Genomic DNA, 21,069 nt, shown 5'->3' with positions numbered 1-21,069 from the left:
AACACACCCAGAATCACAAGAGTTCATAGCATTAGAACAGTCCAATGGATTTCCTTGGGGAAAACAGAAGCTTGCTCAAACATATTTAGGACACAACACTAATTGCATGCATTAACACTGTGTTTGTCCAGCAATAGTCCCTCCTATTTTGACTCCAACTCAACGGGAGGAACTGGATCGGCTTCGGAGGAGCAGAAAGAGGAGTTTGAGGAACAGTAGGAGACTGAAGCAAAGGATCCAGGTGGCCATGAGAACCGCCAGGCGGGCCAGCAACATGGAGGTGCCCTCCTTCCTGCGGCAGCTGGTGAAGGAAACCGAGAAGATGGTGACCTTCTTCTTCAAGGGTGGCCGACGGGAGCCGGGAGCTGATGATGAGTACTCTGAAAACGAAGAGGACGTGCAGGGCAGACCCTACCTAGAACGGCCCGTTTTGGAGAAAGAGACAGCAGAAGGCGGGTCGAAATTGGGCATTAACTACGCCATGGCCAGTATGCAGGGTTGGCGTGCCGAGATGGAGGATTCCCACGCCTGCATGCCAGAGATGACCGATGCCTTGCCAGACTGGAGCTATTTTGCCGTGTACGACGGACATGCGGGGAGAATGGTGGCTCAGTACTGCTCCAAACACCTGCTGGATTTTATTCTCGACACAGGTACTCCAACGATTATATGCAGATTATCAGTCTCGAAACACAAAATGATGGAATTTGTACATGCAAACCATTAGTGATGTTGTGCTTTTACATGTCAGCAACTTCCAAATGTAAACTAAATTTTTAAATTGAAAGTCTAAAATATTACTTTCACCTCAATATTTGCTAAGGACAATCATTTGCTGGTCTTCAAGGTGGTTGCTTGTTGTCAGTTTCTTGCTTTAGACTGCTGCAGGTGGTTACTTATTGGCAAAGTAAAAAGAGCTGTGAGGTATTGTTCATGTCATGATGGTGTTTTTTTATTCATTATTATTAAGGTTGCACTTTATTTTACAGTACGTGTTCTAACATGTACTTATAGTGTACTTACAGTGTATTTATCTAAGAAGGTTCTGGTGATACAAGGTAACTACATTGGGTAGGGTTAGGTTTAGGGGTAGGTTCAGGGTTAGTACCTAGTTATTCCATAGTTATTGTAATTACTATAATAAGTACATTGTATGTACATGAGGAACAGGACTGTAAAATAAAGTGCTACCATTATTATTATAGACTTTTTAGGACTTTTTGTCGACTAAAATTCTTTTAAAAATTACTTTTTCTAGATATTTTTTGTAATACCTACCAATACTCATTAACATTAAATTATGCATAATAATTGTACAGACAAACCTTACCCTATAGTAATTACATAGTAATACCTGCTACTCTGTACTTGGTAGCACTTTATTTTACAGTCCTGTTTTTTTTTTTTTTTTTTTTTTTATATAGTGCTTTAAACAAAATACATTGCGTCAAAGCACTGAACAACATTCATTTGGAAAACAGTGTCTCAATAATGCAAAATGATAGTTAAAGGCAGTTCATCATTGAATTCAGCTATGTCATCTCTGTTCAGTTTAAATAGTGTCTGTGCATTTATTTGCAATCAAGTCAACGATATCGCTGTAGATGAAGTGACCCCAACTAAGCAAGCCAGAGGCGACAGCGGCAAGGAACCGAAACTCCATCGGTGACAGAATGGAGAAAAAAACCTTGGGAGAAACCAGGCTCAGTTGGGGGGCCAGTTCTCCTCTGACCAGACGAAACCAGTAGTTCAATTCCAGGCTGCAGCAAAGTCAGATTGTGCAGAAGAATCATCTGTTTCCTGTGGTCTTGTCCTGGTGGTCCTCTGACACAAGGTCTTTACAGGGGATCTGTATCTGGGGCTCTAGTTGTCCTGGTCTCCGCTGTCTTTCAGGGCAGTAGAGGTCCTTTCTAGGTGCTGATCCACCATCTGGTCTGGATACGTACTGGATCCGGGCGACTGCAGTGACCCTCTGATCTGGATACGGACTGGATCTGGTGGCTACGGTGACCTCGGAATAAGACAGAAACAGACAAATATTAGCGTAGATGCCATTCTTCTAATGATGTAGAAAGTACGGTGTTATGTGAAGTGTTTCCGGTTCCAGTTTACCTAATTAATGCAGCCTAAAAATCCTTTAAAGGATTTGGATATTAAAAACATATTAGTATGTTATGTGTATGCCAGGTTAAAGAGATGGGTCTTTAATCTAGATTTAAACTGCAACAGTGTGTCTGTCTCCCGAACAATGTTTGGTAGGTTATTCCAGAGTTTAGGCGCCAAATAGGAAAAGGATCTGCCGCCCGCAGTTGATTTTGATATTCTAGGTATTATCAAATTGCCTGAGTTTTGAGAACGTAGCAGACATAGAGGAGTATAATGTAAAAGGAGCTCATTCAAATACTGAGGTGCTAAACCATTCAGGGCTTTATAAGTAATAAGCAATATTTTAAAATCTATACGATGTTTGATAGGGAGCCAGTGCAGTGTGGACAGGACCGGGCTAATATGGTCATACTTCCTGGTTCTAGTAAGAACTCTTGCTGCTGCATTTTGGACTAGCTGTAGTTTGTTTACCAAGCGTGCAGAACAACCACCCAATAAAGCATTACAATAGTCTAACCTTGAAGTCATAAATGCATGGATTAACATTTCTGCATTTGACATTGAGAGCATAGGCCGTAATTTAGATATATTTTTGAGATGGCAAAATGCAGTTTTACAAATGCTAGAAATGTGGCTTTCTAAGAAAAGATTGCGATCAAGTAGCACACCTAGGTTCCTAACTGATGACGAAGAATTGACAGAGCAACCATCAAGTCTTAGACAGTGTTCTAGGTTATTACAAGCAGGGTTTTTAGGCCCTATGATTAACACCTCTGTTTTTTCTGAATTTAGCAGTAAGAAATTACTCGTCATCCAATTTTTTATATCGAGTATGCATTCCATTAGTTTTTCAAATTGGTGTGTTTCACCGGGCTGCGAGGAAATATAGAGCTGAGTATCATCAACATAACAGTGAAAGCAAACACCATGTTTCCTGATGATATCCCCCAAGGGTAACATATAAAGCGTGAAGAGTAGTGACCCTAGTACTGAGCCTTGAGGTACTCCATACTGCACCTGTGATCGATATGATACATCTTCATTCACTGCTACGAACTGATGGCGGTCATATAAGTACGATTTAAACCATGCTAATGCACTTCCACTGATGCCAACAAAGTGTTCAAGTCTATGCAAAAGAATGTTGTGGTCAATTGTGTCAAACGCAGCACTAAGATCCAATAAAACTAATAGAGAGATACACCCACGATCAGATGATAAGAGCAGATCATTTGTAACTCTAAGGAGAGCAGTCTCAGTACTATGATACGGTCTAAATCCTGACTGGAAATCCTCACATATACCATTTTTCTCTAAGAAGGAATATAATTGTGAGGATACCACCTTTTCTAGTATCTTGGACAGAAAAGGGAGATTCGAGATTGGTCTATAATTAACAAGTTCTCTGGGGTCAAGTTGTGTTTTTTTTATGAGAGGCTTAATAACAGCCAGTTTGAAGGTTTTGGGAACATATCCTAATGACAATGAGGAATTAATAATAGTCAGAAGAGGACCTATGACTTCTGGAAGCACCTCTTTTAGGAGCTTAGATGGTATAGGGTCTAACATACATGTTGTTGGTTTAGATGATTTAACAAGTTTATACAATTCTTCCTCTCCTATAGTAGAGAATGAGTGGAACTGTTCCTCAGGGGGTCTATAGTGCACTGTCTGATGTGATACTGTAGCTGACGGCTGAATGGTTGCAATTTTATCTCTAATAGTATCGATTTTAGAAGTAAAGTAGTTCATAAAGTCATTACTGTTGTGGTGTTGGGAAATGTCAACACTTGTTGAGGCTTTATTTTTCGTTAATTTAGCCACTGTATTGAATAAATACCTGGGGTTATGTTTGTTTTCTTCTAAAAGAGAAGAAAAGTAATCAGATCTAGCAGTTTTTAATGCTTTTCTATAGGATATGCTACTTTCCCTCCAAGCAATACGAAATACCTCTAATTTTGTTTTCCTCCAGCTGCGCTCCATTTGTCGGGCTGCTCTCTTTAGGGTGCGAGTATGCTCATTATACCATGGTGTCAAACTGTTTTCCTTAACCTTCCTTAAGCGTAAAGGAGCAACTGTATTTAACGTGCTAGAAAAGAGAGAGACCATAGTTTCTGTTACATCATCAAGTTGTTCTGAGGTTTTGGATATGCTAAGGAATTTGGATACATCAGGAAGATAACTTAAAAAGCAGTCTTTTGTGGTAGAAGTGATGGTTCATCGATACTTGTAAAAAGAAGTAGAATTTAAAATTTTGGCTATATGAAGTTTACACAGAACTAAATAATGATCTGAGATATCATCACTTGGCTGAATAATTTCAACACTATCAACATCAATTCCATGTGACAGTATTAAATCTAGAGTATGATTTCGACAATGAGTAGGTCCTGAAACATGTTGTCTAACACCAATAGAGTTCATAATGTCTATAAATGCTGATCCCAATGCATCTTTTTCATTATCGACATGGATATTAAAATCACCAACTATTAAAACTTTATCTGCAGCCAGAACTAACTCGGATGTAAAATCACCAAACTCTTTAATAAAGTCTGTATGTTCCTCATGTACATACTATGTACTTATTATAGTAATTACAATAACTATGGAATAACTAGGTACTAACCCTGAACCTACCCCTAAACCTAACCCTACCCCATGTAGTTACCTTGTATCACCAGAACTTCTTAGATAATTACACTGCAAGTAAACTATAAGTACATGTTAGTACACGTACTGTGAAATAAAGTGTACCCTGTACTTATTTGTGCATTTACAAATAAAGTGTAACAAATATTTTTACTTTTAAAAAAGCATTAAAGGGATAGTTCACCAAAAAATTGGTGATTTTCCAATTCAAAATCCATTTACTCTTCCTCAAGTTCCAAACTTGTAAGAATTTCTTTCATCTGATGAACACAAAAGAAGATGATGGATGTTATATGGTTTATAACTGTTGACCATTGACTCAGATAATAAAATACAGTGGAAGTCAGTGAAAATACCTTCTTCTGTGTTCAGCAGAAGATAGAAATTCACTAGTAGGCCAATTATTAATATTTTTGAACACATGAAGTAATGTAAGGTTAAACAGTCGAGTAGGTTGAACGGCAGGGTTGGATCTTATGTCACAGTGTTTGACCCAGTTATATGATTGTCTAATCAGGCTGTGTGATGGTGGACGAGGATACAGACCAGGTCAAAGATGGCATCAGAGTTGGCTTCCTTAACATAGACCGTCACATGCACACCCTGTCCCGCGATGACAGCTGGGACCACAGTGGATCCACAGCAGCTGCTGTCATGATCTCTCCACGAAACATCTACTTCATCAACTGCGGTGATTCACGGACCTTCCTTTGCCGCGATGGCCAGGTGGTCTTCTACACGGAGGACCACAAACCTATAAACCCGCGTGAGAAAGAGCGCATCCAGAACGCCGGCGGCTCCGTCACCCTGCAGCGCATCAACGGCTCGCTGGCCGTGTCCCGCGCCCTTGGTGACTTCAGCTTTAAGGAGGTGGAATGGAGGACTCAGACCGAACAGCTGGTGTCTCCTGAACCAGAGGTGTACGAGCTGCAGCGGAGCCCAGGAGATGAGTTCCTGGTGGTGGCTTGTGATGGAGTCTGGGACGCCATCGGGAATGAGGAGCTGTGTGCATTTGTGCGCAACCGTCTGCAGGTCTGTGATGATCTGAGGGAGATCTGCTCACAGGTCATTGACCTCTGCCTCTATAAGGTTGGTGACAGCAGAGAGAGGATCCCATTGGTTTGGCCACAGGTCATACGTTTAAGCTCCAACGAGAATGGTTTTCAGTAATTTAAATAAAGATAAAATCACAAATACGTTTCTTTCTTTCTGTTTATTTGAGCCACTTAGCATTTTAGCAAATACTTTAGATATCAACAAACAAAACTTTATATTCTGTTTCCTTATGTGCAAAATATTTAGCTATATTTCTACTTTTCCTCTAATTTTATACAACTCCTACCATTGAATGACTCCTAAAACAATATATGGTTATTTATTTATTATTATTATTTTTTTAATGTTTCTTCTTTTTCAAGTGGGTGATTCTTGGTAAGAATAAACTTTAAAATAAATTTGACAAGTCAGATCTGGCAAGACAATAACTCAAGTCTGATGCGAAGTCGATATTGAGTTGCCAGTAATGCCGTCACCTTCTAAAACATTAAACAAGTTTAGGAATGCCTTGATAAAGTACTTAAAATGATTAGTCATTTGGGTTACATAATATTAAATAATGATATCTCCCTGCCTCATTTTGAGGCCAGGAAGATTACAGAGCGCATCGTAGAGTCAGCTTGACCTGTTCTGTAGGTCCTGTTCTTTAAATAGAAAGATAACAGGAGAAAGTGAGAGGGGATTATGAGTGGGATTCAGAATTATGAACATTCATTTGACAAGGCCAAGCGGTCCTTTGGTTTATAACTAGCTGCCTATAACAGACTGATCTTGATTCATGAACTCAATATTTAGTGATATGAAATAGTAAGGTACATTGATTTACTCTAATTTATTTATTGAGCTGATTTTTGTGAGCAGGATTTTATATTCTTATCTTTCAGGGAAGTTTGGACAACATCAGCATCATCATTATTTGCTTTGACGGCGCCCCCAAGGTGACCCCAGAGGCACTGCAACAGGAGGCGGAGCTAGAGCGCGTCATTGAGCAAAAAGTGGCAGGTAATTCCACCATTTGATCCGATATAAAAGGTTTTAAACTATATAATGATGCAAAAAAAAAAGAAAAAAAAAAAAAGAAAAGAAAAGAAAGCACATTAGATTAAATATCACTCTAAATGTAAGATTTTGTATATAAAAGTGTGTGTGTGTGTGTGTGTGTGTGTGTGTGTTTTTCGTGTTACTCAGAGATCATTAACTTGATCAGATCTAAAGACAAGGAACCTGACCTGCTCTATGTGATGAAATTCCTGGCATCTGAAAATATCCCCGGCCTCCCACCAAGTGGAGGAATCTCATCCAAGTAAGTGGACACTAATACAGTGCCCTACACTAATTTTTTAGATTTTTTTTTTTTTTTTTTTTTTTAATGAGAGTTTAAAAAGATAAATGATGCATATTTATTGTCACAGCTGTCTTTGCTAATTTTTTTCCAAGGGGGCCAATGTTAGTGGAGGGCACGGTATATAGGTGACACTGCAACTTTCACACGTTTTCTCAATCTCTGTTTTGTTATTTTTCTGCAGGAAAGATTGCATAATTGGTGCATATCAAAAATATGCAGCAGCTTTCAGATCTCTTGATCCGATGGTATGTATGCATACATACATGTTAAAGCCGTATTATATTATTCCTCAACAGGTTTATATATATTCAGTTTACTAACATCAACAATTTTCCACTATTTTGTCTTCTTTTAAGGATACTGATGACTCCATCTAGTGGCCATTACGATGGAGCTCAAGAATCAAGCCTTGGCTCTCTGGAATGTAATAATGTGAGGAGGACGTTTGTGTGCCACCTGTTTTACAGAGGTCAAATTATTTAGCCAAACTATTTCTTTTTTTAAATCAATGTTGTGTATTGTAAACAGAAATGGGGGAAGATGAAGGTTTATCAAATGCTTTCATGAAAGTAAAGCATTAAACACGGACATCATGTTAAGATTTTAATGGAAAATATAAGGATTTTACTTTACTTAAAGGTGAAGTGCGTAATGTACCACTAGTGCCACCAGATGGAAATGTTAGTGTTTTTGATTAAAGATTTCAAGGGCACAATATTCCACTATTATTATTATTATTATTATTATTATTATTATTATTATTATTATTATTATTATTATTATTATTATTGTTATTGTTATTATTATTATTATTATTATTATTATTATTTTTCAAAAATAAAAAATAAATTATGTTTTGATATGGAAACTTTAAAATGCCACAGAGCCCAAGTTATCAGTAAGATTACAAAATTAAATTAAATTAAATTAAATTAAATTAAATTAAATTAAATTAAATTAAATTAAATTAAATTAAATTAAATTAAACACTTAATTGTCAATCCACTTGTATTTGGGATACATAACTGATTCCCATTAAATTACACAAATCACCTTTAAATAAATGTACCTTATTAGCAGTAACACATTTCTATATGTATTTAAATAATTACTTTTATGTAACATTACAGTTATAGGTTGTTTCATGACTGACTTCATGGCTGACCCGAGATTTCCAAACATATTTAAGATATTTCAATGTATAAGTGCATTATAAATATGTTTGCTTTATTTGTTAATGGATGTTAAGCTCTCTTTACTTTCAGAGAGCTTTGATTTATGTAACCAAACCTGTACAATATATTAAAATGAACATCTGTAAAACTTTATAATGGGTACTTGAAGTCTCCCTTGGTTATTTCGGTTTTACTATAGTACAGATATCTGTTTTCAAACACATGACTCATTCCGTATAAAAGCACTCTCTGTCATTTTGTGAGTCTAAATTGTTATGAAATCATACATGAAGAGCTCAGACGTTGTGAGTGGATGAATTGTCCAAAAACTTTTCTTTTTTTTTTGTGCCTGTACTGTATCCAGTATATCACTATTCAAAAGTTTACAGAAATACATGCTTTTCTGAAAAGGCACAAACAGAGATATAAGTGAATATGAATTCATTTAAAATATGTTAAGTTATTCATTATAGATCAGATGCAGAAGTATTTCTTATCATGTGGCTCCTGACATTAGTATTACATCTAATATTTCTCATTTGCTGTTAGCCCTCTGAACAACAGACATTTATGAAGCTTATCTTTCTTTAGAATATTCAATTCTCTACAATTTTTTTTTTTTTTTTTTAACCATTTTGAGATATCTAATGCAGATTTTCAGTAGAGAAGCTGTTTCATTGGTAAAGGTCCCTGAGCAGCTTTGACAACAATTTTTTGTTTTTGCATGTATAGACTGGTATACACCAGTAATTACTTCACTCCAGTTATTAATAAACTCCCCCAGTGCCACTTGACCTATAGTGAATGTTCCACAGTCTCTGTAGAATGTGTGACTGAGGTGTCATGGGTCTTGACGCCTCTATACTAATTACTGAAACCTCATCTTTGGTGGAACTGTCATACTTTAATGTACAAAGAGAGTTTAAAACAAGAAGCTGAAGGATACGTGAGCATTTGGACCTCACTGAAGTTTAACCTGTTCTTCACTGCAACAGCACTGGTGTGTTTGTCATTACAATAAAACGAAAACTGAAACAAAAAGCACCGTCAGAGTCAGAGAGAAGCTTGCGCTGTCAGACGTTCCCAACAGGTGAGTACTAAAGCTCAAATATCTTGTCTTTGAGACTAGAATTCACTGGTGGGAGGATTTTACAGTATTCAGTGACATAACATTAAGTATACGGACCAAGAAATACTTAATAATAAATGAATAAATTATGAGAAACACTAACTGATATGAATACCATGAAATTACATTGTGCTAATGTGTCATGGAGCTGTTGCAAACTTTCATTTATTAAATCTCTAAAAGCAAATTAGCATAAAAATGTTATTAAAACACTTAGAAAAAGTATATCTAAAATATTTAATAGGAGTGTTATTTTTCTATCATTGGTTAATATTTTGAATTCGTTTTTTATATTTTCTTAATTTTGTTTAATTTTAGTTACAGTATTAGTCCATTTGTTTTTGTCATTTTCCACAATGTTTTATCTATATAGTTTATTTAAAATTTTTGATTTTAGTTGTAGTGTATTATGCTTTAGTTAATTTAGTACTTTAACATGAAGTAATCAAAAATAACAAATGTTGCTGAAATACAAAAAGTTAAAGTATCTTTCTTCTTCTCCATGTAATGATATATATATATATATATATATATATATATATATATATATATATATATATATATATATATATATATATATATATATTCATATTCCATTTAGGTTTAGTTAATTTTAATAACCTCGATTAATATTTATGGGAACCAGTTATAGTTTGAATCCACATTCACAGGTTTGTTTAATTGTGAAAATAATATATAATATATAATATATATATATATATATATATATGGCCATATTATAAATAAAAATTTAAAATGAATAAGAATGTATTAATAATAAATATCGTAATGTAGTCATAATTATTATTACAAACATAACTACTGCTAATATTAATATTATATAAATGTGTCATAATTCTGTTGTCTGTGTAAAACAAACCGTCGTTTCTTCTGTTTTTAAGTCTGTACCAACCGACCAGACTTTAGTAATTAATGAACAAATATTAAGGTATTTTTTTTGGACGCTGAGTTTGTATGGTTTACTCAGTAAATTAGTTCACATTAGTAACATTAAGCACTTAGAGGTATTCAACAAAGAACGAAAAATACAGTAGACATAATACATGACTATATTTTTTATATTGAGCATTGATCAGCCACAAAACCAGAAATATTTGATGATATTTGATGAAACATGGTGCTGCTGTGGTTGTATTGGTCTTGTGGGATACCTACACTTTAAAGTCACTATAAAACCCTATAAAGTTTTGTGCAAACCGTTTTTTCCTCAATGGCTCGTACCATCCAGAGACAAGATGACACTGAAGGTGGAAGGTGATCCAGGCTATGGCAGCGCATCTGCTGGAGGTCGATTCACTGCTCTGGACAGCTCAGAGACCGTACCTCTCCTCATCCCAGACACTGAGCAACAGCACCACATCTGGAAGCCCCTGAGCAGAGAGGAGCTGGAGAAGTGCGCAGGAGGACCAGAATGGAAGAAGTTTCGCTCTCGCCTTGTGCTTTGCTTCTGGATTGGTTGGCTGATAATGCTGGGAGCTGCCATCACAATAATCATTCAGAGCCCGCGGATGGAGTCTCCTTCACTGCACTGGTGGCAGAGGGATGTGTTTTACCGCCTGCATCCCACACTCTTCATGGATGCAGACAGTGATGAGGTCAGCCATGCCAGCAGTAAGTTACTGTAATCAAAACATCATTTACAAGTCAAGTCAAGTCAAGTCACCTTTATTTATATTGCGCTTTAAACAAAAAACATTAATAATAGTCAGAAGAGGATCTATGACTTCTGGAAGCACCTCTTTTAGGAGCTTAGCTGGTATAGGGTCTAACATACATGTTGTTGGTTTAGATGATTTAACAAGTTTATACGATTCTTCCTCTCCTATAGTAGACAATGAGTAGAACTGTTCCTCAGGGGGTATATAGTGCACTGTCTGATGTGACGCTGTAGCTGAAGGCTGAATGGTTGAAATTTTATCTCTATTTACGATTTTAGAAGTAAAGTAGTTCATAAAGTCATTACTGTTGTGGTGTTGGGAAATGTCAACACTTGTTGAGGCTTTATTTTTCGATAAATGTAGTCACTGTATTGAATAAATACCTGGGGTTATGTTTGTTTTCTTCTAAAAGAGAAGAAAAGTAATCGGATCTAGCCGTTTTTAATGCTTTTCTGTAGGATAGGTTACTTTCCTGCCAAGCAATACGAAATACCTCTAGTTTTGTTTTCCTCCAGCTGCGCTCCATTTACAGCAGTAACAATGACGGTAGATTTCATCTACTGCTGTCAAAACATTCAAACCATTTATTCATCCATCCTAGAGCATAAAATGAATAACACAAGTCAAAGTCTAAGACATTGTGGAGTATTTGTGAGAAAAAACAACTGAACAGTTTCATTTGGGGAGACAAAAATAGTTCAAAGTGGCACTGCTGCAAAAAATAAAAAAAAATAAAAAAATAAAATAAAAAAAAATAACCTCTTTTGGAAACCTTTATGTTCGAGAGTGTAGTATACACTTAATAAGAAAATAAATATGTAGACGGGAAAATGTGCTGTTTGTAGGAGAAAATGTTAGGATTTAAAAAATAATTATTATTATTATTTAATTATTCATAAATGGTTAATCACATTTTGCTTAAATTTATCATCCTTTCAAATTAAATAGATATGAAAAATACATGTTAAAGGGATGAATATATATAGAGTAAAACGTAAAGCTACAACTGGCAAATATCAGTACCTTACATCACATTATTCACTTGTGTGTGTGTGTGTGTGTGTGTGTGTGTGTATGTGTATATATATATATATTGAGTTGAACTGGACAAAGAGTTAGACATATTTACATTTTCTGAAATAAAATTGTAATTAAATATATCATTTTTACAATACATTAATTATATTATATCATATAACTACACTGTAAAACCGAACAGTGAAATTAATCAAATGAAATTAGTTAATTGCACTCAAATAATAACCAAAGTTCATTGGACTTAATTTAAATAAGTTCTGTTAACTCAAAAATTTGTTGTAGTGAGGTGAACTTAAAATGATTGTGTTTTCTAGTTCCCAGCATGCTTTGCATGAGAAAACGAGGAAAATAAATTTAGAAATTAAGTGTTATTTTGTGTGTTTTTACACAAGATTAACATAGAGGGACATAAGTTAATACATAAATGTTGTGTTATATTAGATTTTACAAAGGTTTATGTTATGTTGGATTTGTAGTGTTACCATTGTGGTGAAGAGTAGAGCCTGTGTTTAGACTGAGGATGGACAGCATAAGCCTAATTTTGAGTGTATTTTCCACATTATAGGAGTTGAAAAATAGATAAAATTATGAGTGAATTACTCCCTAATTATAAGTTCAGAAATATAATTATTTAAGATAACTCTGAGATAATTTAAGGCAACTGGAATTAAATTTTTTAAGTTCATGTAAACTTAAAACATTTAAAAACATCACTTAAATGTTTTTGTGTAATCTGTTACAAAATATTTTTTGAGTTCTGTGAGCTTATCAGGGTTTACAGTGTACTGATATTACAGTGAATACACACACTGTAGCACACCAAAGGACTGTTTCTCAAGAGGAGCCCACATCTCAACCATTGATAATGTATAGCTAATAAAACAAGCACGGTATATTTATATATATGTGTGAAGTGTCTTGGTCAGTGATGGAGTGCAAGCAGCACAGAATGGACTGTACAGTCGGCCTAATGTTAGTAAACAGCAATACATTTCCTGTATTGAATGACCAGCATGATAGTGAATGTCTTATATTCAGGGGTGTCCAAGCGGCTGCTGTATCTGAAATCACTGGGGGTCGGGGCAGTGATCCTGGAGGGGTTATTCCATCATGAGATCTCTCCTACCAACCTGACAGAGATTGACCAAAGTCTGGGAACACTTCCGCAATTCACACAGCTTATCACAGAAAGCCGCAAAGAGGGTATGTATATTTTCAATATTAAGAAAATGTTTGTACAGGATTGAGGAACCTTTGGCATTCTCTAGATGGTGCTGTTAGGTCACATCAGTCTTCTCTTGTCTCATACACTGGTCTCAAAATATTTGGACACTTAAGCCATGTCTGAAAGTCATCACATTAAAATAACAAAGATATCAAAGTGGCATGTGGAAACAAATTATGCATTTTTTTTCTCAACTCAACTGGCCTCGAGGTAATTTATAATGGATATATGAAGACAGTTCACCTCAAGTTCACACAGCTGGTCTCATGTATAGCATAAGTCTGTACATGTTTCACATTCACATGCACAAAGTGTCCAAATGCTTTTTGTTTTGTCTTTTAGAACTTTTTTTAAAAAATCCCTTAGTGCTTGTTAAACAATGGTGAAAACTAACTTATTTTTGCAGTTATTTAGTAACATTAGGCTATGTTGGTTGTAATAAAGCAATATTAGCTGATCCATTGAATTTGTATATGGTTCAGGTGTGAGAGTGATGCTGGACCTTTGTGAGCTGGATCTGTTTGAGCAGAAGTCTGGCAATAACACTGATGCAATGAGACTGTCAGGTCCATCAGAGTACATTCAAGTAAGGAATATTGCATATAAACTGGATTATATATATATATATATATATATATATATATTTGACCAAAATCTTATATCACGATATGAGAAATTATATCACACACACACATTATTCGATGATTTCTAAACTAACATATTTAAATGTTCGCATCACACAACCATCTCTGTCTGTTTTTTCTGATGTTGTAAACTTGCTGGGTAGCTGACTGGTGCAATGCAGAGCACTTGGCTATGAGTCCCATGAAACACACAAAAGTCACAAAACAGATCAAAGACTTGTAGAAACAAGCTTAAATTGCATGGTTGTTTTTATCTCAAGCTTGCATTTTTGTTAACACTATCGTTTTAGAGTATGGGTTTAATGAAGGTGGTTTTTTATTATTAAATGTGATGAGTACAACTCTAAATGTCACCACATGAACGAAAGATTCATGTGGTCAGAATTTTTGTTTTATGACCATATTTCTGCTTACATGTTGTTCGTTATTGCTCATGTGGTATGATTTTCCTCTCAAGCACTCATTAAGGTATTGGCTGGAGCATGGTATATCAGGGTTTGGGATCTGTGACACAGACGCAGCCTTCTCTGCAAAGGTAAACACACTGACGTGTCTTTTTATCTGGAAAAAGTGTGTGGGTTTTTCTTGGAGGCACGATGTGGTGAGCCCATGCCCAGTGTCTGCTTAAAGACTGATGTGATTTTATGCTTTCACAGACCCTAATGGAGTGGAATGTGCTGATACAAGAGTTCAGCTCACAAGATGATGAAAGGTAGCACGTTTGTCAGCTGAACTCAAACTGCTGTAGCAAATTAGTTTAAAAGGGTAAAGCATATAAATATTTACAATTAATAATAATTCATAATTCGATCTACAATATAACCACACTCATTAAGATAATCGAAATATGAATTTGTAGATAGCAAACATGGTATAGCTGAGGTTTCATTAACCAGTGGATCTATTGTAAGGATGCATGAAACAGTATACAAAAAAAAGACAACAAACGAGAAAAGTAATAATAGACACAATAACCTGGAGATATGCATGCTATGAAGATTTGTCTATGAATTAATGAAAGGAGTCCTATTCAGAGGAAATTAAGTAGGAGGAATAATCTCTTTACATGGCATTAGGTCGTAATATTTATCTGGTCTGGCTGAACATAGGTATCAATGCAGTTCAATGATTTGTTGTTTCCTGAAACTTTAATAGCAACAAAAAATCACAAACTTGTGATCAGAACTACAGCTCTCAACCTATGGTTAGAAGCTTGAAAAGAATACTAGAATACTTGTGCTATATAAACTTGCTTAAGGCTTGGTGACATAAATGGGGTCTTGTTATCTCGTTGTAGAATACTGATGGTGAGGCAAACGGGTAACGCTCTTCCAGCACTCAATGTGTCCATCATGGCTGTTAATGGTTCACTGGTGGAGCTGGTTACAAAGTCACTGATCCCTCCATCACACCATCCGTTGTCTCCGTCTGAGGTGGCCGAGGCCATGGAGGCCAGTCTGCAGATGCCACAAGAAAACTGGCCGAGCTGGACCGTGAGTGGACATTTCACTGAACTGACTCTAATGGTTTATCGACAACAAAATTCCCAAAACATTGTATGAAATGACCGAATTCAAGCCCATATTGCTAGCCATTAGACTGCTTGGTCTGCTTTGTCAGACTGCTTAGGGGTGTGTTCAATTCAATTCAATTCAATTCAAATTTATTTGTATAGCGCTTTTTACAATACAAATCATTACAAAGCAACTTTACAGAAAATTATGTTTCTACAATATTTAGTAATAGCTTATAAGTGGTGACTGTCAGTTTGCGCGTATGACAGGATTTTTAGAAAAATTTATACAAGTCGTAGTCAGCCAGACTATGAACATTATTAATAATTAATCATTATTATATGATGCAGTCACACTTGTAGCAATATTTGTTAGTTATGTTTGTTGATTCAGGGTTAACATCATCTAAGGTCCTCTGAGGGGTCAGCATCATCTCTTCTCAGGTGTTTGGGATCCAGACTGGAGCTTGTGTAAATCCTAGTCAAATGTGAGAAAGCTCTACCTCCTTTAGTGGACTTTGCTATCCTAGGAACTACCAAAAGTCCAGCGTTTTGTGACCGTAGGGTGCGTGATGGATTGTAGCGTGGTAGAAGGCTAGTTAGGTACGCAGGAGCTAAACTATTTAGGGGCTTATAGGTAAGTAATGATCATTTTTAACAAGTACGGGTAATATGATCATATTTTCTTGACCTGGTAAAGACTCTAGCCGCTGCATTTTGGACTACCTTGTTTATTGACGAAGCAGGACAACCACCTAGAAGTGCATTACAATAGTCCAGTCTAGAGGTTATGAATGAATGAACTAGCTTTTCTGCATCAGAAACAGATAACATGTTTCGTAGCTTGGCAATGTTTCTAAGATGGATGAATGCAGTTTTTGTAACATTGGAAATATGGTTTTCAAAAGACAAATTGCTGTCTAATATAACAACCAGATTTCTGACTGTAGAGGAAGTAACAGTACATCCGTCTAGTTGCAAATTGTAATCTACAAGATTCTGTGTAGTGTTTTTTGGTCCAATGATTAATATCTCTGTCTTATCCGAATTTAATTGGAGAAAATTATTTGTCATCCAATCATTTAAATTTTTAACACACTCTGTTAGCTTAGATAATTTAGAAGTTTCATCTGGTCTCGTTGAGATATATAGCTGAGTATCATCAGCATAACAGTGGAAGCTAATTCCGTATTTTCTAATAATATTACCAAGGGGCAACATGTATATTGAAAATAGATGGGGACCTAGGACGGATCCTTGTGGCACTCCATATTTTACTGATGATAAATGAGATGACACCCCATTTAAGTAAACAAAATGGTAGCGATCGGACAGGTAGGATCTAAACCATCTAATAGCCTGCCCTTGAATACCTGTATAGTTTTGTAATCGATCTATGAGAACGTCCAAAAGCATTGTTAGCCAACTATGAGCACGAGTTTTGTCATTATCAACATACAGTAGTTCAATAATTTGTATTTCCTGAACCAATAATAGCAACAAAAATTCACAAACTTGAGTGGTCGGAACTCCAGCTTTCAACCTGTGGTTAGAAGCATAATTTTTTTTTTGTTCAATCAATCATGCTCTTGGGCACAGTAAGCAAATAAACTATTGTTTATTTGTTCTGTAAGAAACATTTATCTGATAATAACATGAACATAGTATCATTTTTGTGACGCATCAATCAGGAACACCTTTTATTTACAGTAAATAAGACCGATATAGTTTGATTCATGTTTAAGCGCTAAAACCTGCACACACAGAGAAATTAAAATATAATTTTTTTTTTAAGAAATAATTTTATTATTAGAGGTGACTTCAATTTGTGATTTCCAGGTATATATATATATATATATATATATATATATATATATATATATATATATATATATATATATATATATATATATATATATATATATGCAAATTAAAATGTTAATCAAGTAATTACAAACATGTCTAAAAGTCATGGAAAAGTTATTAAATTCATTGGTCAGAAGGTCGGTCAGAAACTTTATGACTTTATGCTCACGGCCAGTAATTCATTGAACAAAACATGTTGTGGTGGGCACAAACCATGTTGCATTTTCACAAGAGATGTTTTTAAGAATGCTTCGCATGCAGTGTCACGTATTTGTGCCAATAACAGGTGGGTGGAGGAGTACCATGGGAGCTGCAGAGAGCAGTTCTAGTCCTGATCATGACTTTACCTGGGACACCCATCATCAGATACGGAGATGAGGTCAATCCAGTTCAGGTGAGAAAACTGTAGTTCAACTGTGGAAGGCCCTTTATTAAAAATTAAGGTTCTTTAGGAATCTCTGATTCCATGGAGACCCTTAAACACCCATGGAAGTTTCCATTGGACAAAACGTTCTTTTGAAAAACAAAAACAAATGTTTCACTGAGTTCATTAAGGATTCCAAAATGCTTGTTCTATTTTGTCTGTCACTTTTGGAACCTTCATTTTTAAAGGCTTTAGGATTTAAATACATAAATAATACATTCTGGCTGATGAATTGAAATTCAAATTATGGCATGCCATTTTATTTAAAAATACATCCTCAGGATCTGGATCAGCTGAATCAACCTCTTGCCCTCTTCCAGTCTCTGAGTCAGTCGCGTGTTCGTGAAGAGGCTCTACACTTTGGCAGATTCACCTTCCTCTCCTTCAATCACAGCATGCCATCCTCTGGCCTCAATTCTACAGCCACACCTCCTTTAGCTTTCCTGCGCTCATGGGGCTGCGTTCACTTCCTGGTCCTGTTTAATTTGGGGTCTGAACCTCACACTCTGGATCCAGACTGGGCTCCCAGCCTACCTGAAGGTGGGGTGTTTGTTACCAGCACAGGACTTGACCGATGTGGCCCCGTGTCTCTAAAGTCAATAAAAATGAAGCCACACGAGGCCATTATCATAAAACTGTTTGAATCTGACAACTCTTAAGATAAAAAAGGGCTTGTGTTCGGTTATTAAAACACTAACGATGTTTAGTTTTAGTTAGTTCTTACTAAGATTAACTAAATTAAATGAATAAATATTGACAGTCGGATTGGAGTGCACTTTTTTTTCTTTACTAATAATTATATAAAGAGAAACTAATGCAAATTTAAATTAGGATGTCTTTTCAATTTTGGACACTTTTACAGTATATCCGGGGGTGGATTCTTATTAAAAAACAAATTTCATTGTTTTATTTTTATTACATGATGGGAAACTTCATAGCCTCATTTATTTTTGCTACTTTTCAAATAACTGTTATGTAAAAACTTTTTTAAATTTCACTATTTATCAGGGTAAAAATAAATTACAGTATTAAAATAGTAATACATTGCAAAAAATGTGAAAAGGTGAAATTGTGAAAAAGTATTAAAATTTGAAAAAAGTTAAAAAAAGTCTTCAATTTGAATATATTTTAAAATGTAATTGAAAACAATTTTACCTATTTATTTATTCATTTATTTATAACCATGATACATTTTCCAAGATTATTATTTTTATTATTATTATTAATTAATTATTTTAGGTGAATAGAGGCTCAAAGGAACAGCGTTTATTTGAAATTGTGAAAGGTTTTACACTCACATTCGATCAGTTGCTGAATATAAGTAAAACAATATAAAAAAACTACCTAAAATATCCCTTATAAACAATTATTTGTATTTCCAGTCAAGCTTTTTTTGTTGCATCATGCAATCATTATGTGCAAATATGATTTAATTGTATGTTTTAGGATACATAAAATACCTATAAGAAAGATTCTTTTCTAAATGGACAAAAGGGCCCATAGCTGAATCAGTTATTTAAAGAGCTAAAATGACATTATGCTATTAATATAATTTTTTTGTATTGTATTGTACAAGTTATTGTATAAGTACAAAAAACAACTACACACACAGATGACACATGTGGTTCTAGCTCTCCATTGCTGTTATGGTTTGACATCAACACATTTATTCTAAAAACAGGCCCAACTCCAGACATTTTTTCCTGATCTCACACATAATTTATGTGCAAACTACATCCAGTTTTAAGGTAGCTGCATTACAGCTCAGTGTTATGTATATTATGAATCAAGAAAAGGTTAAATCATTCATGAATCCAACACATTTTCAAATTTCCAGCTGTAAAGAAACAGCAAGGGCCTCATCTTCCTCTAAGCTGCATTCTCTATAAGTCATAAACAAGAAAAATACTGTAGAATGTGACTGTAAAATAAACATGTATTAAAATGTGTTAACACATTCTCTTAATGTGAAAGCAGTTGCTCAGCTATACAAACAGTCACTGCACACACAAGTTCTGGCACGTCTAGTGCATGTTGTGCATTAAGTGCTCAGTGAAATCAGTTTTGAGTTATTCCTGCACTCCTGATCAAACGTCGATCCAGATTTGCCCTGTAAATCAATATCAATTTGAAATGAAACTGAGTTTCCACAAACATGCATGAGACTAGAGGCTCAGTTCATCATTCACAGATTCTCAGATTTACTGACCCAAAACATAAACCAGCATAAACCTTAAACCAGCACGCCTTATTTGGACGTATTAACCAAAAAGAAATGGGGATTTGTTTACAGTGTTTCCAAAATGCTCAAACATATCTGACCTGTAAGTGTTATTATCCTCCTGAGACCCATTCAATCATTTTTGTCCTCTGAATTTCTTGGATTATACATGCAAGATCTGAGTGGATCTTAAAAAATACATTGTGGTTTTAATTAAAAGATGACAAATGCTTGAAAATATATTTTTACATTCAAATACTCATATGAAATATGAGAAATTAAACTTCTACAAGTCTGTCATGATTGCATTTCCTGCAAGTTGACCCCCAAAATAGCGTTATTTTTATAGTATTTAACACCCATTTTTGTACTTACTGTACACTTACTGTAAGTGTGTAAAAGACAGGAAAATGAAATGTCAAAATAAACAGTTTTTAAAAATGTTTATTTTATACATGCTTCATGCTAAAGAAATGCTGTGCAAAACCTAAACACTTTTTTTGTAAATTAAAAACATGCAACAAACAAATCCATAATAAAATCCAAAACTCATCAGATAAAAACAAAAACAAAAAAACAATACAATCATTTTGCTACAGTAAATCATTTTAATAAGATTATTCTCTCTTTTTTATTATGTAAACAACATGTACTTTGAAGTATTTACTTTGCTTTAGATTTTTCATATGAGATGGAGCAAAGCATCATGACAATCTATTGGGAAGGTAGAGTAATGACTTACACTTTCATTCCTGTTACATTCTTTCCAGTAACTGTTTAAAGTTGGACTCATATAAAAGAATGCGCAATCTGGTCTGTTGTGTCATTGACAGTGATGATTTTTGTTGCCACTCTACACGATTCCAAACAATGAGATAGATCTGATTCATCTACTAATCTGTTTTCAATTGATCTGAAGGGAGTTAACGGTTTAGTGAATGAGATAATGCACATTAAAAAACAAAAGCCAGTTTCAGCCAAAACAGAGAAATTAAA

At 35.1% G+C, this 21,069-nt stretch overlaps 2 protein-coding genes across 2 annotated transcripts; both read left to right on the top strand.

The window, feature by feature from the left end:
* Positions 1–8,496, top strand: LOC128028772 (protein phosphatase 1A-like). Its single transcript, XM_052616100.1, has 6 exons — positions 1–653; positions 5,276–5,847; positions 6,699–6,816; positions 7,003–7,117; positions 7,341–7,404; positions 7,516–8,496. The coding sequence occupies exons 1-6, from the start codon at positions 248–250 to the stop codon at positions 7,534–7,536; spliced, it is 1,296 nt and encodes a 431-aa protein (XP_052472060.1). The 5' UTR covers positions 1–247; the 3' UTR covers positions 7,537–8,496.
* Positions 8,497–9,168: 672 nt separating this feature from the next.
* LOC128028769 (4F2 cell-surface antigen heavy chain-like) lies at positions 9,169–19,160 on the top strand. The gene is made up of 9 exons (XM_052616091.1): positions 9,169–9,424; positions 10,713–11,095; positions 13,219–13,383; positions 13,888–13,991; positions 14,507–14,584; positions 14,706–14,761; positions 15,347–15,542; positions 17,715–17,822; positions 18,134–19,160. Exons 2-9 carry the CDS (start codon positions 10,720–10,722, stop codon positions 18,509–18,511), a joined length of 1,461 nt encoding a protein of 486 aa, XP_052472051.1. The 5' UTR covers positions 9,169–9,424; positions 10,713–10,719; the 3' UTR covers positions 18,512–19,160.
* The last annotated feature ends 1,909 nt before the right edge of the window (positions 19,161–21,069 follow it).

This window comes from Carassius gibelio, chromosome A15 (genome assembly GCF_023724105.1).
Source record: "Carassius gibelio isolate Cgi1373 ecotype wild population from Czech Republic chromosome A15, carGib1.2-hapl.c, whole genome shotgun sequence".
Classification (NCBI taxonomy): Eukaryota; Metazoa; Chordata; class Actinopteri; order Cypriniformes; family Cyprinidae; genus Carassius; species Carassius gibelio.
This window is presented reverse-complemented; position numbering and strand designations above follow the sequence as displayed.

Bases quoted from the DNA above. Each gene is read 5' to 3' on its own strand.
- LOC128028772 (XM_052616100.1), top strand. From the start codon at position 248: ATGAGAACCGCCAGGCGGGCCAGCAACATGGAGGTGCCCTCCTTCCTG. The intron at 5,848-6,698 runs GTTGGTGACAGC...CTTATCTTTCAG, and splicing joins TTGACCTCTGCCTCTATAAG to GGAAGTTTGGACAACATCAG. The intron at 7,405-7,515 runs GTATGTATGCAT...TCTTCTTTTAAG, and splicing joins TCAGATCTCTTGATCCGATG to GATACTGATGACTCCATCTA.
- LOC128028769 (XM_052616091.1), top strand. From the start codon at position 10,720: ATGACACTGAAGGTGGAAGGTGATCCAGGCTATGGCAGCGCATCTGCT. The intron at 13,384-13,887 runs GTATGTATATTT...TATATGGTTCAG, and splicing joins CACAGAAAGCCGCAAAGAGG to GTGTGAGAGTGATGCTGGAC. The intron at 14,762-15,346 runs GTAGCACGTTTG...ATCTCGTTGTAG, and splicing joins AGCTCACAAGATGATGAAAG to AATACTGATGGTGAGGCAAA.